The 23,461-nt window shown below is 34.7% G+C and overlaps 6 protein-coding genes across 12 annotated transcripts; 2 read left to right on the top strand and 4 right to left on the bottom strand.

Moving 5' to 3' along the window:
• Positions 1 to 131: 131 nt before the first annotated feature.
• LOC136338826 (diphthine methyltransferase) lies at positions 132 to 1,610 on the bottom strand. The gene is made up of 3 exons (XM_066281551.1): positions 1,299 to 1,610; positions 655 to 1,249; positions 132 to 528 (listed from the first exon to the last, which is right to left on the bottom strand). The coding sequence occupies exons 1-3, from the start codon at positions 1,447 to 1,449 to the stop codon at positions 138 to 140; spliced, it is 1,137 nt and encodes a 378-aa protein (XP_066137648.1). The 5' UTR covers positions 1,450 to 1,610; the 3' UTR covers positions 132 to 137.
• Positions 1,611 to 1,626: 16 nt separating this feature from the next.
• Positions 1,627 to 3,420, top strand: CSN4 (COP9 signalosome subunit 4). The gene is made up of 5 exons (XM_066281550.1): positions 1,627 to 1,924; positions 1,983 to 2,062; positions 2,123 to 2,674; positions 2,764 to 3,144; positions 3,200 to 3,420. The coding sequence occupies exons 1-5, from the start codon at positions 1,842 to 1,844 to the stop codon at positions 3,331 to 3,333; spliced, it is 1,230 nt and encodes a 409-aa protein (XP_066137647.1). The 5' UTR covers positions 1,627 to 1,841; the 3' UTR covers positions 3,334 to 3,420.
• Positions 3,405 to 7,551, bottom strand: LOC136338827 (voltage-dependent anion-selective channel-like). The gene is made up of 6 exons (XM_066281552.1): positions 7,379 to 7,551; positions 5,860 to 6,027; positions 5,572 to 5,735; positions 4,610 to 4,837; positions 4,025 to 4,233; positions 3,405 to 3,880 (listed from the first exon to the last, which is right to left on the bottom strand). Exons 2-6 carry the CDS (start codon positions 6,013 to 6,015, stop codon positions 3,789 to 3,791), a joined length of 849 nt encoding a protein of 282 aa, XP_066137649.1. The 5' UTR covers positions 6,016 to 6,027; positions 7,379 to 7,551; the 3' UTR covers positions 3,405 to 3,788.
• A 771-nt stretch (positions 7,552 to 8,322) lies between these two features.
• LOC136338824 (protein lin-54 homolog) lies at positions 8,323 to 17,440 on the top strand. 2 transcript variants are annotated; one of them, XM_066281548.1, is made up of 10 exons: positions 8,323 to 8,433; positions 9,010 to 9,138; positions 9,814 to 10,068; positions 10,301 to 11,010; positions 11,144 to 11,269; positions 11,521 to 11,628; positions 14,318 to 14,417; positions 14,840 to 15,104; positions 15,187 to 15,507; positions 15,599 to 17,440. In XM_066281548.1, exons 1-10 carry the CDS (start codon positions 8,349 to 8,351, stop codon positions 15,783 to 15,785), a joined length of 2,286 nt encoding a protein of 761 aa, XP_066137645.1. In that variant the 5' UTR covers positions 8,323 to 8,348; the 3' UTR covers positions 15,786 to 17,440. The 2 variants fall into 2 exon arrangements, with proteins under 2 accessions (XP_066137645.1, XP_066137646.1); XM_066281549.1 differs by lacking the exon at positions 8,323 to 8,433 and adding an exon at positions 8,580 to 8,727.
• A 172-nt stretch (positions 17,441 to 17,612) lies between these two features.
• LOC136338828 (zinc finger protein OZF-like) lies at positions 17,613 to 19,863 on the bottom strand. 4 transcript variants are annotated; one of them, XM_066281555.1, is made up of 4 exons: positions 19,708 to 19,863; positions 18,566 to 18,778; positions 18,202 to 18,417; positions 17,613 to 18,070 (listed from the first exon to the last, which is right to left on the bottom strand). In XM_066281555.1, the coding sequence occupies exons 2-4, from the start codon at positions 18,758 to 18,760 to the stop codon at positions 17,696 to 17,698; spliced, it is 786 nt and encodes a 261-aa protein (XP_066137652.1). In that variant the 5' UTR covers positions 18,761 to 18,778; positions 19,708 to 19,863; the 3' UTR covers positions 17,613 to 17,695. The 4 variants fall into 4 exon arrangements, with proteins under 4 accessions (XP_066137652.1, XP_066137653.1, XP_066137651.1 ...); XM_066281556.1 differs by lacking the exon at positions 19,708 to 19,863 and adding an exon at positions 19,214 to 19,353; XM_066281554.1 differs by lacking the exon at positions 19,708 to 19,863 and adding an exon at positions 19,182 to 19,348.
• Positions 19,864 to 20,624: 761 nt separating this feature from the next.
• Positions 20,625 to 23,444, bottom strand: eEF5 (eukaryotic translation elongation factor 5). 3 transcript variants are annotated; one of them, XM_066281792.1, is made up of 4 exons: positions 23,307 to 23,444; positions 22,581 to 22,823; positions 21,512 to 21,750; positions 20,625 to 20,931 (listed from the first exon to the last, which is right to left on the bottom strand). In XM_066281792.1, exons 2-4 carry the CDS (start codon positions 22,780 to 22,782, stop codon positions 20,890 to 20,892), a joined length of 483 nt encoding a protein of 160 aa, XP_066137889.1. In that variant the 5' UTR covers positions 22,783 to 22,823; positions 23,307 to 23,444; the 3' UTR covers positions 20,625 to 20,889. The 3 variants fall into 3 exon arrangements, with proteins under 3 accessions (XP_066137889.1, XP_066137890.1, XP_066137891.1); XM_066281793.1 differs by having other exon boundaries at positions 23,265 to 23,361; XM_066281794.1 differs by lacking the exon at positions 23,307 to 23,444 and adding an exon at positions 23,049 to 23,179.
• Positions 23,445 to 23,461: the final 17 nt, after the last annotated feature.

The raw sequence follows: 23,461 nt of genomic DNA, 5'->3' as shown, positions 1-23,461 counted from the left end.
ACGCTAGAAAACCGCGAATGTTATAGAAAATACACATAAACAGAAATACTATATGGAAATGAAGGCCTGCGATGTCTAATAGGTGTTTTGTAGACGGATAGGATCCAAAAAAAACAAAAATATTTCTTGTCATGATTTTATTCATTAGTTGCAGATGTATCTTTATCATGAGAGTCCGAGTTAAAATCACAGATAATCGCACCAACACACAACAAATTATCATAAAAAGAACAAGACCCAAACACCACATTTGCTTTAGCAGAAAACTTGCCAGCATCTTGTGGCTCCAAAAATGACCAATCGGCCCCATACGCAATATTTTTGTGCTCATAGTAACTATCAGCTATCATCATGTTATCTAGTACATTAGCTTGAATGACATGAACCCCTCCCAACATGCATGCAGCTAGCAGAAACTTTTGACAAAAAGGGTCCCATTTGAGCCTCCAAAGAGGACCAGGCATTTTCAATTCATTTAATGGGGCTTTAAATGTTCTTACATCCCAAAGTCTCACATATTCATCATAACTGGAAAAGACCACTCACATGTAGCAGAATATTTTTAAAATTTATTGATTTAATTGATTTTAAGAAAATACCTCTATACTCAAATTTGAGTAATTTATTATGTAATCAAATGTAAAGTCAACCTACCTTCCAGAAACCATCACAAACTCTCTAGATTTGTTTGAATGCAGTGAGGTAACTCCAGCCTCATGCAACTTGTTTTTGGCAACTGGCAAATCCCCACATCTGAGATCAAATTTTAAAAAAATACTGTCGTCCCCTCCACTAAAGAAAACATTAGCATCCCAATAATTAAAACCACATATCCAAGCTTGGAAATCATGGGCATGCAATGTCTTTTGAAAAATCAGTTCATTGTTAGCTAATTGCAGTAAATGGATATTTCCATTAGAGTCACTGCATATAATTTGGGGTTTTTGACTATCAAATTTTCCAGTGGACCAATCAAGGGATAAGATCAGTGTTTCACTATTGTCATCGATGACAAGAAATTTTGTGACAAGTTCAAGATTTTTGTTGAACAACTTATAGATTTCCAAAGAATGGTTGGCATTAACCACTCCTAATATTGACGCATCGTCAATTTGATTGGGGCACCACTTCTGGTCAAGTACAGCTGCAGTCTCGATGGTCTGGTGCAATTCTAAACCTTGAAAGAAGTCAATTGAAAAAAGCAAAATTCGTCCCAGTCTTGTTTCTGAAGGCCCCAGATCTTGAGCACCTGCAAGCTTCAATAGAGATTGATACTAACGGCTTGGACAAATTTTAACCTTTTTCTGCTGTCAACTGGTAGTTCCCACAGACAAAAAATGAGGTATTAGGTTTGTGGGGGCACCATTCAACTGAATCGGCATTATAAACTGTATCATGTTTGAAGATTGTTACAGCGGTTTTTGCACGTGGAAATTCATCTGCCTCCATTACTTATGGGTGCAGTATATGAAACACGCAAACACATCACACATTTGCTAACCTGAATCAATTTGAAAGTAATATAAAGTCCAATCAAGATACTAAATAAACGAGAATTTTCTCTCGGTCTTTATTAGTTAAAACAATCATTTTTCGGATCAGCAACGGTGGCGCCCCGCAGGCGCAGTGAATGACATATCAATTGTCCGCCATATTTAATTAAAAAATTATCATTTCGCCGAACGTCGCTAAGGCGACGAGAGGCCACCGCGTGAAAGAAGAATAATGACAGAAATCGTTGAGTTTTGAGTCTTTCTGTCGTGCATTTTGCTAAAGTTCTTGATGGTTAATAAAAAGTTGAAATTGGAAAAAATAGATTGAAATTTCGTATTTAAACAGTTATGTCCTCTAAGGCGAACAGCATCCGTTTAATTTTACAAAGCATCATACAAAGTGGAGGTTCTCACAAGGAACAAGCAGAAAAGTAAAAATTTTCCTTAATTTAAAGTTCAAATTTATCTTGAAACTTCTGCCTATTTTAGGTATCGCAGCACTTTAGAACAAATCCTGAGGGATTCTGGCAACGATCTTATCGAAGGATTGCAAATATTTATTGAAGCAAGTAAGTGTGACCCAAGGAACAATCAAAAGCAACTCTTAAGTGTGTGACATCTATTTCCAGTTGTAAATGAGAACGTTAGCTTAGTGATTTCTCGCCAGATTCTTACAGAGATCACGACTCATTTAATGAAACTACCTGATGATGTATCACGGGCAGTGTGTCATTATATGTTAGAGAAAGTTCAACCTCGAGTGATTTCCTTTGAAGAGCAAGTGGCAAGCATCCGTCAACACTTGGCTGATATTTACGAACGCCATCAACAATGGCGCGAAGCAGCTGCTGTTCTTGTTGGAATACCCTTAGAAACTGGCCAAAAACAATACACAGTTGATTATAAACTGGAAACTTATTTGAAAATTGCAAGGTTGTACTTGGAAGATGATGACCCTGTCCAGGCTGAAGCTTTTATCAACCGGGCATCACTTCTACAGGCAGAGTCTAAAAATGAACAGCTTCAAGTGTATTACAAAGTTTGTTATGCTAGAGTATTAGATTATCGCAGAAAATTTATTGAGGCTGCTCAGAGATACAATGAATTGTCCTTCAGGAACATTGTGCATGAAGATGAACGTATGACAGCCCTCAGAAGTGCTCTTATATGCACAGTTCTAGGTAATTATTGTAATTCACAGATAATAAAGATGGATAATGTAGTAAGAATTGTCCCCCTTAATAATCTTTTCTTCAACTCTTGGCTTTAGCATCTGCAGGTCAACAAAGGTCGCGAATGCTGGCCACCTTATTCAAGGACGAACGTTGCCAGCAATTACCAGCAGTTGGTATTTTGGAAAAAATGTACTTGGAACGGATCATCAGAAGATCCGAACTACAGGATTTTGAAGCCTTACTTCAACCGCATCAAAAAGCAAGAACTATAGACGGATCCACTATCTTGGACCGAGCTGTGATTGAACACAATCTACTTTCAGCTAGCAAATTGTATAATAATATCAGGTTTGAAGAGCTAGGAGCTTTATTGGAGATAAGTCCAACCAAAGCAGAGAAGATTGCCAGTCAGATGATTACAGAGGGAAGGATGCATGGTTATATTGATCAGATTGACTCTATTGTTCATTTTGAAAGTAAGTATATGACTCGTTATATTTATTATTACCTTGAACTTTAATCCTATTTCAGCAAGGGAAACGTTGCCTCAATGGGACAAACAGATTCAGTCTCTTTGTTACCAAGTTAATTCTATAATTGAACAAATCTCCAAAGCTCACCCTGAATGGATGAGCAAAGTCATGGAAGAACAAATGGTATCTTAATTTTGTAATTTGTGTGATAATTGGGGTTGTATTGCTATTAATGCCTGTAAATGTTATTCTAAAATAAAGCATTTATGAAGACTATAACATATTTCATTTATTAACAATAAGATCGCGCTTAAAAAATGATAATTATAATTTTTTATATAAAAAGACGAGATGTGTAGCATCGTATAACCAAGAAATGGATATTAAGTGTATCAACAGCTCTATTCCCAAATAAACACATCGGAACATGAGCTTGTATAGGTTATTAAAGCTACACCGGACCACGTTATACAAGGACAAACAGAAAATCTAAATTAAAAAGTTAACGTGAATAGTTATTATGAAAAACGATAATAATCAGTGTTTGTAATACTAAAAAGTCCCAGCACAAGATCTTGTAAACCTACAGAATAGCGATTTTAAAAGTGGATCTAGGCTTTCTTCCAACAGTGGAACATAACTTATATTTAAGCCTCCAATTCTAGAGCAAGACCTATTTTGTGGCCGCCTTGGTTGAAGTTCTTTCCATCGATTAAGGATGACAAAGTAAGAGTGACACCTGAAATCAATACATTTGTAAGTAGTGTCACAAATCAAATTTTAACCGAAATTTTGTGGCGCGAAGCGCAGTTCAAAACTTATTCAAATATTTGCACGTCTTTCAGTCAAAGTTACAGCAAACTATACCTGTTTACCAACTTACCATCACGCAATTTCTGTTGATATCCCAAACCAATTTGGCTTTGGTTGTTCACCTTAAAGCGAAGCGAAGCTTCGCTATCCAAGTCATACTTAGCGCCAATACCGAATTTCGTGTTGCTACTACCAGACGACCAGTTCAAAGAGATACCAGTTTCCAATTGTGGGTTGATTTTTTGGTAGACAGAGCCGCCAAATTCTTGACCGTCGTCACTGAAAATAAGTTTCATTTACATATCTAGTCGACGATTTAAAAGGAGGAGTTAAATCCTTTAAATACATAGTATCGCGAATTAAATTAGGTCATCAACCATGCTATTCGATTTAGAGATTATTTACAATTTCACTTTATATATCCGCCTTATATACTCTCTTGCTTTCTATCAATAGGCGGTTCTAGAAATATTACGATATAAAAAAATACTACATTCCATTAAAATGTTAACAGTTCTTCCAATATTCTCTTCAGTATACCAAAAAAATATTTAGGTACAACAATGAGTTTTGACAAAGAACTTTTTTACGAAACTTATAGCTACACAATTTTATTTTCATAGTCTTTAATGGGGGTTATTAACAAAATACTTACACATTAGAGTGGAGAGTGAAATCTCCCGATGTAAAACCAAGGGCAAAGTTACTCCTTGTCAATTTCTTGTTATTGATGTCGTATCCTGCAAGATATCCAGCAAGCCATCCTTGATATCCCACCACGGCTGACCCGGTAATTTTAGGCCCGTCCGCAGAAAAGTCTGAGTCAGCATTAATGGCCACTTGAGAGTTCACGTAGGAAGCCTTTACGTTACCAGTTTTTTGCCTGTAAATGTAAATGGAGATATTGATGCTCCACGCCTTATTTAAACGTTTTAAGCTTCTTGTTGAGTAGTTCTTAATATACATTTTACTTTAAAAAAAATACAGCCCCTCATCGAAATTGGGACAGTCTTGCTTTCACGCTACATATCCTGAAGTTAAGCCTGGGTACATGAATATATGAGAATTTCCCTACACGTCTATTACTTTACTTGAAAAGGTAATTGGGCTATTCAAAATAGGAAATTAATACCACCCACCGTCAATACTACACGATAATGTAGGCAATAAATAAAAAAAAAGCTATACATAGGGTACAAAAAGCTAATGTCTACAAACCAGTTATATTGATCTCTATAAAAGAATAGTAAAAAAAGAGTAGATTTTCTACATACAGTGTGTCGGGGATAAATATATCTTGGAAATAAATTCTGATGGAAAAACGACTCCGTCACAATAAGGACAAACGCGAATGCGCATATTTTTGCTGGAATACTTTTTTTTATAGTTTGCACTAAGTTGGGTTATATCAAAAGTACATAGACCGTAACTTTCTGTATCTTGTAAATATAAGGTGTTTAAGGCTCTAAGGCGCAAAAACTAGCTTTGTCAAGAAAATCAGTGGTAGTATCTCTGTATAAAGTAAAAACATAATTAAATGAAAAGTATAATTAAAGAAAAATATGTATTATGATGTGAAGGCTGAAACTATGTACATGTAAAACACAAATTTCTTACCCTGTTTGTGGGGCAAAATTTAAAGCTGAAGACAGCTTCAGTCCAGGAACAAATTGATCTTGCACAGCAATTTCAGAGCTAAGAGTGTTATCAGTGGTCCATTTTTCCGTAAAAGTCAGCCCATAGTCTTTCACTTTGTATTTTGTTTCCAAAGAACCAGAAACCTAATAAATACAAAAAACTGGTGAAAAATATCACATTTTTGAAAAACATAAAAAGCTGCCAGTTATATCAACCACCTCAAAAATTGCCAAAGGCCAATAGGTGCTAATTTGTACAAAAAAGTACCTTTCCTGATTCCTGATTGGAGGATCCACCAGTTGCAAATTCAACTCCAGAACTGGACTTAGTTTTGATGTCTAACTTTACTAGTCCAAAGTGATAGCCTTTGTTGAAGACATCTTTGGCTTTTTTGCCAAGATCTGAGTACGGTGGGGGAGCCATAGCTTCTAGATTCTGTTAACAAACCATTGTCTACTTTAAACAGAATGTAAATAATTTTAGACAACAGAAAAAAACGTATTGAAATAATTCCTGTGTACAAACCTGACATACTTAGTGGTTGGTGAATATTGCCAATTCTATAATTATAATTAAAAAAAAATCTTTAGTTTGCCAAAATTCATGAGAAATGCAGTTGATAATATAATTATATGTAATGTACTAGTTCCTCAAGGGAACACAAAAATATAGCTCTAGCCCTGATTAATTATCAATGTTGCAGGGAACTGTACTTGCTCCACTGTTGTTAATCTACACTTGTCAAAATGTGTAAAGTTTTGCAATGTTTATTTATGTGTTAATTAGGCCAAATTGAGATAGTTAAATGAGTGATAGATAATGTAAATAGAAATTTTGAGAGTATTTACAAATGGTTTGTAGATAATAAATTTATGTTAGATATAAAGAAAAGAATGAATTTGATTATTATATTTAAAAATAATAATGAACAAACTGCGGCATTATCTCTATAATTATTTTAGAGTCGGAACAAATTTGCCTAGTCTTGACCTTAAAAATTTCATAATGGTAAATATTCCGCGATATAAATTAGCCAAATTTTAAAATAGCTTTCTTTTTATTTCTCTGTCTGGGAGGTTTGCTTCCAGTCATATCTGTTTGTGTACCTAAAGGAGGGCTTTAGATTCTCACTGTATACTTGAATAGAACATTTATATAGACTTGTTTTCTGTCTGACAGATTTGTGCTAAAAGAAAATTGTGGAGAATTTGGATCTTCAGTTATTTCTGGCATAGACAAGAAAAGGTACATCTTGGCAGGAGAGTATCAATGTGCCCACTTAGATTCAAAAAAATTTCCAACATTAGCAAGGAAATTTGTCAGTCAATGGGCCTTAATTAATATAATTTTGAAATTTGACTTCCAGATTGCTGAGGTCATTCATGTCAAAGTCACAAGATTTGAATAATTTTTTTTGCACTATTTAATTCCATTTATTTAATTGCTCATAGTTGATTCAGTTGTGAATGGAAAACATAATTTTAAAGTATTTCCCAAAATCTTGGACTACTTAACATAAGTCCAGGATAAATGTAATTTCACCTTCTCTGGGCAGGTTCTTACATAATCACAAAAAAGATTGAACTCAGAATTACAGGAATTTTGAAACAGAAATGATAAGAAAGGATCGTAACAGTTATTTTTTTGTTGTAAAATAGTGTAACTCGCGTTTCATCGAGGGATAAAGGATTAATTAATTAATTAAAAAATTACAACAAAATGGACATTTTTCACACTAGGAGGCCGCACGACACATTTAAAACGAGATTAAGAAACGATCACTTACCAATTTAAGAAAATTGCTAAAAATGGAAAACTGTTAATGAGAATTTAAATGCCCTTTAAGTTTATTAAACCCCGAAATATTTCAGGAATTGCTCAAAAACTAAAAATTCCTCTTGGCTCCTGCTGCTTTTCTACCCGGCCCGGCGACGGTGTTCAGACAGGCATTAGGCTGTGTTGCCAAACTGATGTCCAAATTGACGTACTTTCATTTTTGCACATGCATTACACCAAAAGCCTACACCAACGGTAGCAAAGTGTGACGCTTAAAAAAATTGTTTTTGATAAGGAGACCTAAGATATAATAACATAAAACATGAATAGAAACTTGGCAGACACAAAAGCCAGGACTGTGCGATTTGAATCCATTTAATACTCCATTAATTTTTTTTAGCAAAATATTATGGATTTGAATATATGGGGCTCGTAATCGTTCCGATTTCAAAAATATAGGGCTTGACAATATTAGTGCTAATAGTTATTGTATTATACGTAGGTTTGAATCCGGTATATTAAGTTAGCTAAATCAAACAATGGCAATAGATTAGGTGGATGTCGACATTGATGGCTAGTGATTGTTATAAGGCAATCCATTAATTTTGTCTTAACGCAGTGTAAAGAACGAAAGAAAGTTAATAAAACTCTTACAGTGGCCATTAATGAAAAAACCTCGCTATCCTTACCTGAAGTTCTTTTTCACTAGCGGAGAGTCCAAGTTCTTCACTACAATCCACCCAGCGAAGTTCTTTTCGTGAGCTACCACTCTTTACGATGGTCTCTTTGAACTTCGGGCAGTTGTAAATCTTCTCTTCTATATGTGGCTTACACATATACTCCATTTTTTAAAAATATTTATCATATATACCTATTTACAAAAAGGATTCATTCTATTAGTGAATCAAATTTTTGACATATCTATCCTAAATTTTGACAATAGTAGACTGATAGTAAATTGTTTAAACAAAGTGCAGATTATGGCGAGATTCTCGTCGAACGGGAACCTCTCAATTCAGATTAGACTATTTTGTGGAAATATCGACGTCAAAGCGGGGTGTTATGGTAAGACTAAAACAAAATTGAAAATTCAAATTGTAATAATTTGATTTTCCAACAAAAAAGACGTTTAACCGCTATTTCCCATACAAATACGTCTCTAGTTAAGTTTTAAATTTTTAGTCATAGATTGGTCGCCATTTTATGAGGTCGGCGGCGCAGTATCGGTCAAATCTCAAGCGTCAAAACTGAAGGAAGGTTGACAATGACGTGTTGTTTTGAAATTGAAATGTTTTCGTATTTTTGAAAAAGTGGACTAAATATTAAAATATTTTACAAAAATGTCCTTAACTGAACAAGGTAGGTCCACTTCCAGTCCAATAATCTTATTTGTATCCATTGAAGCAACAACTAAGTCTATAGCTCATCCCAAGTTTGAGAAGTAAAGCTAAAATTGTTTAAGGTGTTCGCGTCCCTATTTGCAAAGCATTTGTAATAGCGAATTTTATGCCATTTCGTTATTGGATATGACAAACCCATTTGCGAGTTTAAATTTTAATGAGTTTCTAATGGATTTCTCAATATAAAAGTTTATTATTTAAGATAACCAAATATGAAGGTTCCATTCTGATTAATTTCTAGAGGAATCTGGTGTTCCTGAGACTCTCACGGATAATTCATCTTCTGAGGTTGAAAATATTGAAAACATGGCAATTTTAGAAGAATATCCTGATGATATAGCTTTGCAAAGTAATGAAATGGAAGTTGATGGTAAGTAGATACAAGTTTCTTAGATAATTGCTCTTCAGTTGCTTTACTCGTGTAGTTTGGACTTAAACTTGTTCTAATAGTGTGAGGCATCATTAATTTATGCTAGCAGCAGCTTTACCCCCCAAGTTTATTTGTATTTATAGTTTGCAGAGAACTATAACCTATTCAAATGAATATTATTCAAACATAAACTTTTAGTAAGTCAAAGTGTAGAAACCGTTAGTTTTTATTTTAGCAGAAACTTCAATTTTTTTTTTTACCACATGGACTATACAAGTTCAAGTTAGGGGAACTTAAGGACTTAAGGACTTAAAGAACAACTTATTGATGAAATAATAGTGGAAAATAGTTGCCTAAGAAAGCAAATCATTCACTTTGCTTATGTTGATTATAACAGACCATCAAAAAACTCAAAAAAAAAAAAAAACTCTTGCATATGGAACTGTTTTTCATAGAACATTATGAAATATAACACTCCAATACACCTAAGAATTAGCAAATGTATTATAGATATAGAAGCAATTAATGTTCCTTAAGAGATATTTGAGGGTAATGCATTGTATGGGCTATGGTTTTGTGTTCAGGGTGTTAATTTTGTTTTTTAGCCTCTTTTGGAAACATGTTTCAATCATTGTAGATTAAATTGTGTTAAAAGAGAAATTTATTCTGTTACAGAAAATTTAGAAGTTGAGGATCAAGGGGATATAGAGCATGAAGAAGAAATAGTACAAACAGAAGATGAAATTGAATCTCAAGAAATAGAGATCCAATCAGATGATCAAATCACTGAACCCGAAGAAGTCATTGAAAAGAAGTATAAACCACATACAACTGTGCCACCCCTGAGACTTTTAAACATTGCACCAAAACCTGAACAAGTTCCATTGGCTGTGAAATCAGTGCCAGGGCAACCACTTCTTCTGGTACCAGGTAAAAAAAATTCTTTTTTAAGTCAGTATACATATAACTTTAATCATAAAAGTTATGTGTGTAGTATTTTACATATACACTGCAAATAAAAAACAAATCACATGAATGTATTTCTACTTCTACTTTAAATTGTAGATTATTTTTAAAATTAAGAGTATATACATAAAACTTTAAGATTCATTAAATTTGGAGTAGGAGAGCGTGCCTACTAACTTTTTATGATTTTGCGCAGGTTCTGGCGGGGGGCAAGCAATAAAACTAGTGGGCAGTCAAGGGCAAGAAATTAACTTGGCAAATTATTCTTTGGGGCGTCCAATTACAATTAAGCAATCAGGCAAAAGTACAATGACTACCGGACCGACGGTTTTGCATCAGACCCAACCAAAACAGATATTCATGAAAAAGATTATAACGACCACGACTGGTCAAAAAACAATTACGAAGCCTATAGGATTCGCCAAACCTGGCCAACAGTTTGTAATGGTGCACAAGTCTTCTACCCAGCCGCAGCAAATTAAAGTAATGTCGTCATCTGGTGGAACCTCAAATAAGACTATAACACTGCAACAGGCTCAAGAAATGGGTATTTTGGGAAACGCGAAAATTTTGCAGGCTGGCGTTCAGCAAATACCATCCAAACGCACGGTTTTAATCAATAAAGCTCAGCCAAAAGCGATAAAGCTCGTTTCGCAAGGCAATCCGACACAGGTAATTGGTACTGGCGGGAATTTTAAAACTATTTCATTGGGCCAAGTCAAGTCACCGACCAAGATTTTGCCGGCTGGTGTGTCGACATTAACAGGAGTAAAAGGGACGCAAAGGCTTATCCTCAAGAGTTCCAGTGGAAGTCAGGTTCTTTCTGCTGGTCAATTAATTCAAGTTGCAGGGACGCAGGGACTTTCAAATGGACAAATTCATCAAATTAATGTCCCAGGAAAAGGGGTTAGTACAATGTTATTTAATCTGATATTTTTCCTTAAGTTTTCTTTCTATTTAAAAGTTCCAATATTTTTTGTTTAACTAAGAATTAGCCATTAAATTGACTTTTAAAACAAAGTGACTTATTTTCCGTTAGGTACAGTACATAAAATTTGTGCCTGCCACAACAGCTGAAGCTAGTAATCCTGCAGTTACTCTTGTCAATACTGTAAAAACTGCAAGTCCAGTTTCAGTATCTGCGTCAATGTTATCCGATGTTAAAGTAAGTTGCTAGTAATTAACATTTTAAACATTAATTCATCAAAATATATTTATAAAAATGGCCATATTTGGTGCGAAACATCTTGAATGGGGGGTTCACTTTTCAACGATATTCGTTAGCACATTCCGGCGGTTTTTTAATCATTACACGTGTTTTGATAATTTAGGAAGAGGAGGTTGTGAAATAAAGATTCTTATCATGTTTGAAAGTGGTTTTCCTTTTCAATCTAATAAAGCATAAAATGTTTTCAGCCAGTGATCACCACAACAAAGTTTGTTACCAAACCAGTCACACCAGGATCAAAGCCAACCCAATATATGCTGTTTCCAGCGGGTTATCTACCTGCTACGATGCAACAGGTAAAGTATTATATTTATGTTTGTGTTTAATTGTATCTATGTGTATCTATGTGTATCTATGGAAAAGATATACAGAATGTCTCTGAAATGACTGTACAACGCTTGCCCAAAAGTTTCTGAACCGTGAAACGAATGAAAATGTTCTAGATAAACTTACCTATATTCGATGATGCATCACTTTGTCGCTTTAGGGTGCCAAAGTTCGCAAATTAATATCATTTTTTTAAATAATTGCTAAACTATTTTATCGATTTTCACCAATTTTCAAACTAACAATTCCTACATAAATTGAAGTATTTTAACATGAGCGGGATGTTTTTTTAAAGTGTGGGAATAATAAAGATGGCGTTTGGTCCGTAAATAAAATTTTGTATTTTTGTTACACTCTATACGATCGACTTAAATTTTTTCAGTCTCAGCCTGGCTCTATGTATATTGAAAAAAATTATTTGCGATATCTTGCCATTCTTCACTGTTGTTTCGTCAGAACAAAAACATAAAAATAGTGTTAATTCTACATAACTACCAACTTAGTTTAATTTTTATAACAATGTTTTCCTGAATAGACAAGTCATTCGTTTTCACCGCTATTCGCATGTTCACTATGTACGTTAATAATTTCCGATCTCATAAACGCAGCTGCGTTTGTAAACAAAATTTTCTTATGATAGGTTGCATTTAGTCTTTTCGTTGTTTCGATGAAACTGCTTTCGTAAAATATTATTAATGCTATGTTTGGAAATCGTTAGTTGGAATCCCAAGCGTTTACAGCTTGACTTGAGATTATCTTCAATTCTGTTTAAAACTGCCTCTTCGGCCCAAACAGTCGTAATTATACGTTGGCGTCTTCGATTAACATTATTTGGATTAATACCTACCCGTTTCCATAGTCGCCTTTCAATACTGACAAAAGCTCGATAGTTCGAAGTTTTGCGACACACAAAAAAATTCAATTTTGCATAATTCCTGAAAAAAATCAATATTAATTCTGGAAAAAATGTTCAAAATGGTTAGACATTCGATTTCATTTCGACTTGAACCAGAGGCGTACACAGTTGAAACCTAGGCATAGAAAACAGCATTAATTCCTGAAAAAAGCGTTAAACATCTTCGGAACAGCTCAAGTTGCGATGTCATTTTTCGATCACATCGGAAGATGGTAGGAAGCACCTTTCAAACGAGCTAAAATTGCAAATAATTTCGACTTTTGACTAAAATCCTAATTACATTGTCCTCATTGACCTGACAAAACTGTGTTAATTACAAGAAATAACAGTCAAAATGCACTTACGAATACCAAAAACGTGAGCCAGCGTTATCTCAGGAACCTCCACTTTCACTCACCAAGTTATGGATATACTAACGGTTTTCTTCACGAGTCTTTACAGGGAAGGAAGGCCCGATTATCCCTACTAGTAGTGTAGTGCGTATTACGACCGCCTTATTCATCGTCACGCTAACATACGAGTGAATCATCTGCGAAGTGATATCGGTACGACCTGCCTATTGTAAGATACAGCTGATCGGTCTTAGAAATAATACGCGATAGGAAGTAACATGCGATGTTTCCAGATTTAGTAAAATGGGGGAAAAGTTGGGAATTCACGCCATTAGTTTATTTATGCAACCACACCCCAACTGAATAAAAAATGCATTTTCTATTGTCAAGAGAACTTGATCGAAAAATTAGTCTGAGATTTATCGAGAACAATACTAATTTAGAATTTCTTACCGTATTAAACACGTCATGTCCATAGTTAATATATATATTTATATAATAAAAATAAATCTATCAATCTTAATATTTTGCCTCAGCCTGTTAAAAAAGTAACAACTTGAAGGGCTGAATAATCTATCTGAGCTTATGAATTTAATTGTCTTATGAACAGTAGCCATAACCGACGCGTTGCGATCCTGCAGCGGCATTTCTTCCTTCGTCAAATTGTCCAGAATTTGTAATTTTTATTATGATGTGATTTTTGTAGGGAGCTAATTAAATTATATAACTAAAAGACATTTTGTAAAGTGTTTTGCGTAGGGTTAAGTAACGCAACGAGCGGATAAATTTTTAATATTTTTCAGGACGATTACTCCACGCGTTCCCGAGATATAGGCATTCCAAGTTTAAAAAGTAACAAAAAAATATACCTCACCTCTTGTAAACTAAAAATAAATCCTATTATTAATATATATGGTTACAATTTTTTTTCTGTTGTTTAATAAGATCATTCGCAAACAGGGTAAATAAAACATCTGACTTATTATAGTTTTTGTTTTTATTTTAATGATACATCTCTTTCTAACATCTTTTATTTATCATTTATTAAGATTTCGAGAGTTCCATAACTGGCATCTCATAAGTAGCAGCCTATAAGCATCATATGGCGATATTGCAGGGAACACAAGTTCTTTCACCAAATTATCCAGAATTTATAATTTTTATTAATAGCACGTTTCTGACTTATGTAGGCAACTATTTCCATATTTGCAATCAATATATAAACATAATTCTACCTCTCGATTGACCTCCTGAAGGCGTTTTTACCATCTATTTTTATATTGGGAATTATTAGGAACTCTATTAGGCATTGGTTTCTCTCATATCTCAAGTATTCTCTTCCTGCCTTTCTGAGTAGAAATAATCTATGTGGTTAGCTCAGGTGATAAGTGTGCATTGTTTATGTTTTAGGTTCAAAAGGTTGGCATACCCGCAATGAAACAGTCTACAACGCAATCAAAGCAAACCTCAGCTTCCGTCGTACCTAAACCTCTTCCCCCAGATACAAGCCGTAAGTTTCTGATTGCAGTTGCACCATCAAATTACTTTTAAGTCTGTTTGTGTTAATTTAATGTAAGTTTTTTTATCTGGTATGAATTGGTGTGGGATTTTCGTTAGTTTCACCACCGCTGTACTATCACTTCTTCGTACATTGACACTCTTTCGTCAATGTTTTAATATTTATGCAAGTGGGATCTAGTTTTTTTTCGTCGACTAAGTTTTGACATATTCCTTTAATGCATGTAAAAGAATTCATTAATGGTTCCCCATAATGCGATGGTTGCTTACATCCCCCATCTTGTCATGTGGTCTCATATATTCTTGAATTGACCGGTATTTATGAATTGTTTGTACATTTCTTCGGCCCTTAACAGTGAGCTTTAGGCGATTTTACTGAAAATTCTTCTTTAACGCTTAATCGAATTTTTCTAGCGTCTCCAGAAACGGGATCCAACGCTACAAATGCAAATACTCCGGCAACCACCGAAAACCAGGCGAGCAATGCAAATGGCATTCGGCCGCGCAAGCCGTGCAACTGTACCAAATCTCAATGTCTGAAACTATATTGTGACTGCTTCGCTAACGGCGAGTTTTGCTACCTTTGCAACTGCGTGAACTGCTTTAACAATTTGGAAAACGAGGACACTAGAAACCTGGCCATTAAAGCCTGTTTGGAAAGAAATCCGAATGCTTTTAGGTAACTATATGAAGTAAATTGTAATTTACTATTTACTTTATTTATTAAACAACGCCTTAAAAGGAGCTTCCTTATATTTCAGGCCGAAAATTGGCAAAGCCAAAGACACAACTGGAGACGTGCTGCGAAAACACACGAAAGGGTGCAATTGTAAACGTTCGGGTTGTTTAAAAAATTACTGTGAATGCTACGAAGCAAAAATTGCGTGTTCGAATAATTGCAAATGCAGAGGATGCCGAAACGTGGAAGATGCGGCGGAAAATAGGCATCTAGAATCGATCTCAAATACACAAAGGATTAACGATGAAGAACTGAGTCAGGCGGTTTACAAAAAGATTTTGCCTTACTATAAGGAAATGTCCACGGTTTCTCCTGTGCGCCACCGGAAGTCCAGTTTATTAAGGTAAATGAAAACGGCTAAAAAAAACTTCCCCGTATAGTAGGTACCAGTTGTCAATACGATAATTATGACGAACGTCAATTTTATTTTCCAGGAAGCAACCTGTCACGTACATCACAGACGAAGTCATCGAGGCCACATGCCAATGTCTCTTGACAATCGCCGACGAAGCGGACTCAAACGTACAAGACGAAGAACTCACAAAGCGACAGATTATCGAAGAGTTCGGAGGTTGCCTCAACGAAATTATTCATTGTTCGCTCAACCGTGGTGTAAGCTAGAAACACTTTTCCGCTTTAGACTATAATTTAAGTAAGTAACACTTTCACGGGTACTTATATCCCGTTCTAAGTTATTAAAACCTCTGGCTTGTCTTAAAGAGCAAATATTTCTCTCCGGCTTGTACATTATTTAATAATAAGAAGATTCATTTAAATTCATATCAAAATGAGTATATTAAATCGTTCAAAATTCAGGTCGTGCCATAAGTAAGTATAACAAGATAATGTTACTTTTATATCGATAGGAAATGTGTCAGTAAATGTACATTTACTATCCATATAATAATAATAAATATAGTGGGTAGCAAAACCCATCAAGGAATTAATTAACTAGTGTACTTTTTTTGCTGATACCAGCAGTAAAAACTACTGGTATCAGTAAATGAAGATTAAAGAAATATAGGTACCTTCGAATATCACTATAATTTGGTATTGAATAGAATAGGTATGTACATCATGGAATATTAAATATTATATTAGGTACAATTCTTTAATTAGGTAATTAACTACCTTCATTTATCAAATTCGACCACTATTAGTATCATTATATAAGTAACGGATAAACAGGGGACAATATCTTTTTACGGCAAGCCAGAATTTTTAATAAGTTGGAACAGCATATAGCTAGAAAGGATGGAAGTGGTAGTATTTTTTATATTATTGTTTATTTGTAGGTAATAAATTTGAATTGTAACATTCTGTGCAAATGGGTAGACCTATTATTTATTAGTCTTTTATGTTAAGTCCAATTTATAATTAAAATTTTAAGTTTGCGAGTGCTATAATGGAATTGGTGTTCAAAGCTATAGTGTGTGTTATGATTAGTACCTATGTTAACCCTATTGAGTTTGTTTCAGGACTATATGTTTAAATCTACTTTTTATAGTTTATCGATATACAGAGTATTTATTTTATGATTATAGTGAAACATGATAGTGACTTTATCAGCTAGTATAGTTTATATTTGAAATGTCTTTAACTACCCAAAAATGAGAACTTGAGTCACTTAGCTGTCTGTTATTGCAGCAGTCCCTTTTTAAGTTTTCTTGTACATATATACATTAAAAGATCAAACAGAAAGTTAGCTTTTAGTAGTACCAAATTCCAAATTCGAATTGGTTTTACACTCATTTGAATTGTTATAGTTAGAATTTTCGTGATGCTCTTATACTATTTTCCTCTTATTTATTGCCACATGGTTGCATGGTTACTTTTCAGTTGAAAGTAAAGGTACGATTTTAGGTACTCCAACCTAATCTCTGATATTTGTGAGATAGTGGTAAAGTCGGCAACGCTGCCCCTAGTGTCTGACCTCTGAAGTTTACGAAGATACTACCTAAATCCAAACAGTTCCCATTATTCTGCTGTTTGAATAGCGTATCGTAAATGGTCGCAAACCAAAATCGGGCTGATTGGCTGGACCTTTACGTTTGACTTGAAAGTGCAGGACGGGCTTAAGGGCAAAATTCAGCACCGCAGGGATAAATATATCGAATCTAGATGACTGAGGTACCACTATGGAAGTTAGACAGCCCGGATCGTCCGCCCATATCTGGACCTCCTTTTGGACAGAAGTCAATTTGGGTTTGCCACCGATTTGTGTAGCATAATGTATATCTTTCTAAATTTTCAAGTAAATAGTTACAAGTTTCGTATTTAACATTTTTCCTTAAAGTGGAAAGTAAAAATGGGGATTGCCATTTTGGTGAAATGTTCTGTATTAATGTTCACAAATCCATTTGTGGAAGGTAGGTAAGTATTGCGATGATTTCTTGAAATTTTCCAAGGCTCCGGTCACCAGAATCAGGGCAATAAAAAGGCCAGAAATATTTTAATAAATAAATGGCACCAATACTATATATTAATAAAGTATAAATACTATCGAAACAATAAATAACTCATAGAGACATCTATGCACTATTAAACTTATCGTGAAACCTGTTGGTGTGCCTTATCAAGTAGGACTCCTTCGAAAACGTTTTGCTGCACTCTCCGCATTCGAAATCCTTTTTATTATGAATCTGCATGTGTTGTGAGTACAAATGTTTATTAGTGAAAATTAAATCACACTCGTTGCAGGAAACCCCTGAATCGGATACATGCGCCCATCGGTGAGCCGTCAAGTAACTTTTGACTGTAAATGTCTTCATGCACACTTGACAGGCGTAAGGTCGGAGGCCCAAATGACTTCGCTTGTGAGTATTAAGACTCGACTTTTGTGTGAACCGCTTCTTACAAACGTCGCATTCATATGGTCTTTCACCAGTGTGTACTCGCATATGGACCTTAAAATCAATAAAAAGTCGGTTCATGATGTCCTTGGATCGAGTCTATTCATAAAAATTTCCTTGTATTACTAATTGATAAAAAATTGTACCCAGCGTTAGATCTGATATTAAATTCAATAACTAGTTACCTCTAAATATGGTTTTCTACAAAAAGCGGCGACACATCTAGGACAACTAAATGGTTTGCTGTCTGAGTGCTGCTTTAAATGAACATAATAACTTGAGGGTGATGCTAATGTTTTATTGCAGATTTTACATGTCTGACGTTTTGGTTTCTTTTCAATATCCACAATGTTTAGTTTTAATGATTCTTTTTCTTCCCCTGCTTCCTGCATGTTTTCACCCTACAATATACAAATATAGAGCGCGGCAATCCAGCGAGAAGATCTGGATTATGTTTTTTCCCGTAGGGTAAGTACACAATTTTTTTTAGATGGAAAGGAATATATCCGGAAGATATGCAAATAATAAAAAACGTTCAAGAGAAATTACCTGAATAGGCAGATATGACTCTCCTTTCATAACAGCGGGTCCTCTATCGTAATCCATAGTAACGTTTTGAGAGTGATTTCGCCGGTAAGCAGATGAGGTGTTCGCATGATATTGTTCTCTACCGTTATTAACATAATAATTTAATGGTTCAACTTTAATGTCGTCAAATATATTGTGCGCAATCGATTGAAACATGTTCCAAATTCAACCTGTCTGCAAAGAAAAACATGTTTTAAAAAATTTAAATGCTCAAACATTTTTCCTACAAAAGTAACATAGAAGTTGTGAAAGGATGATGAAAAGGGCAGATCAGTCTATTATCTTATATGACGCCAAAAATCGGATTTGAAGGCAACGAAATCATTTTACTTTTTCAAAAAAAGGTGATTGCATTTTTAAGTAAAAAAAAAATTGCTAGAAATAAAGAGAGGTCAAAATGGTTCTGCTGTCTAGAGGAGAAAGGCTTTAAAGCGCCACTATGGAAAAGATTAATTTTCTATTTTTTAAAACCCACCTTTGCCACCCAAAGTTAAGTTATATTTAACTGTGTGCTTTAGTTTTGCGTTATATACATTAGATAGTTGACAATTACGAACAGAGACGTTACTACACTCACAAGTGCCTTTTAGGTGGATATAATAACTTTACATTTTAAAGGCAAACTCATCTTCTAAGTTTAAGTCTGCGTTAATGTTGTTTTGTATGGTTTAGTGACCTTTATTAATTGTTTTCATAGTTATTTTTCTAATTAGTTGTAATTCACAAAAAAAGTAAACAAATAATATGACAATCACCAAAGTGTCAAAATGACATTCGTCATGTTTCTTAAGAGGTCGTCACAAGCCTAAAAGTGCATTATACGGCAACGTTGCATGTAAAGCGCGATAGATAAGAGCTTGAACATAAATTGATCAAAATTTCAAGGACAAGTTAATATTATCGCTTCGCTTAGTAGAGACCTGCATTGCAAAACGAAACTTGGAAATTTCACGAAAGCGACAAGCCACTATACTATGCGCGCGAATCACACACTTTTTTTTTTTTTTTATAACAACAATCTAAATACTGAGTTAGAATTTGAGGTTTTTGTTAATTGGAGTATCTAAAGAAATACTTTTAGTATTATTAAAAGCTCTCATTACCTTAGATAGAGACCATTCATACACAAGACAATTACCCTAAAGCTTTGAATTTATCGCTCAATCAATCGGAGACAAAATCAGACGGTAGATACGAAACCGTTAGCGGCTCCCACCATTCCACGAATCTCCTTCACGTGTGATTACAGTAGGCTGCTGAATTACTATCGCCTACGTAAGCGTCAGACGACCGACGTTTTGTAAACTGAATTAGGCCATGATGTCAAATTTCACTATTATGTTTTTTTATGACACTTTGAAATGTGCAGACGGACGTCTAAATTCTATTTCCGGTTTCACCGGAAGTGCCATTTGTTATTTGTTTTTTTTTCAGTTCAACATAAAATAATCGAAACGTCTTATTTTTAACAAACGAACATTCATATAGTTTCAATTATTTTGGTGTTGCGGCGTATGTCTGTGATAGCGCTTCACGTATGCCTCATAAATAGCTGGTTTATATCAACATTCAATTGCAAGCTATAGTGACCGCGCGACATGTCAAATTATTAAATTCTTTAGTAGTACTTTCTGTCTAAAATACACCTTTCAAGTAGCAACGGGGACGTTCATCACCGCCAGTGTACACCTAGAACGGACGTGCGGATTGGAATGAAAGGCCAAAATGAATTAGATTTTATATTTTAAATCAATCCTCAGTAAAACGTATTGCATATCCAATTGGTTTTCCTGATGTAGCTTATACTAGACAATATCAAAACAAGTCTTTAAAAAAATGTTATATTTTATTCAATTAAATTATGTCAACAAGATTAGATAGAGACCCTTCCCAACCCTGGTCCAACTGCAAACAGAACATTAAGGTACCCAAAAATCCCGAACGAAATGAAAGATTAATTGGGCCAGAACAAGGTGGTTCCGCAGATGGTAAAAATGATTTAAAAAAATTTACATAAGAGTTAAAATTAAATTACTTTTATTGAACATTATAGTTGTTGCAAAAACGATGCCAACAAATAAAAAGTACAGAGATGTAAAACATAACAGCGTATTAACATTCTTTGTTGATACGATGCCGACTTTTTAAGGTAAGCTGTTTTTAACACTGGTCCAATACAAATATAATGTGTAGCTTATTGTAATTGATGGGAGGACCTCTGGACATAACAGATAGAATGTGGTAGGTGTACTTCTTTGATTGGCCCTCACCGTCTTATCGAGACATTATTTGTCAAGGGCAGTATTTGTCTTTACTGCAATTACGACCTGCAAAATAAAACATAAATTACTAACAAGATCATGGCAATTAGCAAGCTGAACAAAGCGCTCAACTAAGTAACGATCTTGCCCACCCTAATTTTGAAATTTACTATCATATCCCCACGAAATTCGTTGTTATTGTCCCTACCAAAATGATGAAATGTTTAGGCGATATTTTTATTGAGCAGTTCGACTAAAAAATGCAATTAAACGATTTTCCAATTATACTGTTGGATATCAAAAACCAGGAATAAGGTACGGAATGTCCGTATTCCAACGATGCAGCTCATCCAGTCAATTTTGCACCGATTCGACCTGCAGCCGCATTAAAAGAGGAAGCAGGAGATACCAAGTGCTTAAATAATACTCTGCCTTACACTTGGCGACTCGACGTTAATAATTGAAGAATTTAATGGAGACATAATTTTATGTGAAATCTTGTTTATTCTCCAATCTAGGCAAAACTTTGCCACTGATTCCTAAGGTAAATGCAAGTTGCACTGAATCATCATATTTCTGAGGAATCCATGGTAGTTTTGGAGATTGTAAAAATTTAAAAATTTATAAAATAACCAAGAAAACTTACCTCTTCACCACAAGATTTCAAAACGGTACACAATATATCTTTGCCTGCGTCGTATTCCTGACGTAGCTGAGCGCCAACTTCTCCCTCAGGGATTTTCAAGTCTTCACGTAAATCGCCGTTGTCCGACATTAAAGATAGATAACCGTCATCAGAAATATCAGTCAATTGGTAGTCCTCGCGCTTAACGTGCGGGACATCCATGTTGTGTGTGGATGGGCATATATCTTCATACTTTTTACCTGTAAAAAATAGCCTATTTTTATGCGGACAAATGAGATAAATTAGTAATATGGGGATTTGGCTGAGTGGCATCAAGTAAAAGGGTCCAATGCCTGCTTTAAGGTAGATGCCAACAAAATTACTTGACCTTTACCTCGACATTAACTCAAGTGTAGCCTTGCAGAAACAAAACTTAAAGCAAGCATTAAAAACCCACTATGATCATTGTCACTGTAGTGTTGGCGTGTAGATGTTGTAATCATAAAAATTAAAAGCATCAGTTAACAAAACTCAAAATTCTCCGATTAATTTAATAGATTTTTTAAGTGGTCACAAAGCTATTAGATACTTTCACACTTATAATTTGTTTTGGAGCATTTAAGAGGGCTTTATGAGGTTTTCCTTTGGAATAGGGGATCTTTTATCTTTGCTACTCCTGTTACTAATAAAGTCATGCTCTATTAGTTTTGATTCTCCAATGTGCAGCACAGTTTATTACACAAATACATATTTCTTTAATTATCTAGAATAATGGATATTGTTCCACACCAACACCAAACTTAACCTTTTTGTCTTACAACAAATTAATATTATTCCAAGATAATACTTAAATGAATTTATTGCTTGACAATTATAAGCATGAGAGTAAGCAACAATGCTACTTTTTACTAAAGTGTAATGCAAACATCCCACATTTCAAAGAATTTGGTGAATGATATGGTTTTAAAGTTCAAATGAATTAAAACATTTTCTTATTGTGCCAATCGAACATTACTCATGATCAGTATTAAACCACTTTAAAAATTAGATAAACATGGTCTCAAACTTTTAGTACTAGATGGTGACTAACCTGAAAAAATATCAATTCCCACCAAGTGAACTTTAGCATGGCCGTGCTTCCCAGTCTTAGAAGTAGACATTTCCACAATTTTACATGGTCTTCCTTTTAACATTACGAATCCGTTTTTACGTAGGGCCGAACATTGCATAGGATATGTTGCAGAGGCTCCGGAGTCTCCAGTTTCGAAGTGGGTGTCTTCAATATCAGCCATGGTGATTTAGGTTAGATGTTTTGACAGGTCCTCCTCACAAGCTAAGAACAAATACATAAACTAAAAAATTGTCATGCTTACGGGTTTAACGGGTTTTTAGGCATTAAAAAGGTGAAATTAATCAAAAGTTTCTGGTGTACACGCGACAAATCGACACATGTGGGGTTAGGTGACCGCACGTTAAGTTTAAGAATTAGTAGACATAAATGAGGCAAATATGATCCCAATGAATAAAAAAAAACATGTGTAACTATGAAAAACCTTACAAAATGTAACAAAGTGGCGTAAATTCAGGAATTTGCTCAATATTTTGGGATTAAATATGCACTGCAACATGGCGCGAATAGACAGGGACCATGCTCTGTCAAATTCCACAGAAATGTCGAATTTATGGAGAAGTAAAATTGCAAGGCCCCTTGAACGCCTTGGCAAATTTAAAACGCCTTTTCGGCTAATATTCTGATGTACTATTATTAACTTACGTGTGTTTTTTTAGCTAATTTATCAGAAAAACTCATACTCACATGTGATCAAGATGGAAACTAATCTGAAAAGAAGAAAGAGAGCATGCGTCTGAAGAAGTAAACGACATCCGACACTAGCGCCAAATGTGCGGCAAATTTAAAACCGACATCAAAAATTAACTAGCCGCCCTTAAAACAAGTACTTCAAATAGATT

Source organism: Euwallacea fornicatus, chromosome 4, assembly GCF_040115645.1.
Source record: "Euwallacea fornicatus isolate EFF26 chromosome 4, ASM4011564v1, whole genome shotgun sequence".
NCBI classification, from domain to species: domain Eukaryota; kingdom Metazoa; phylum Arthropoda; class Insecta; order Coleoptera; family Curculionidae; genus Euwallacea; species Euwallacea fornicatus.
Note: the sequence above shows the minus strand (reverse complement) of the source record. Positions and strands in the feature narration are given on the sequence as shown.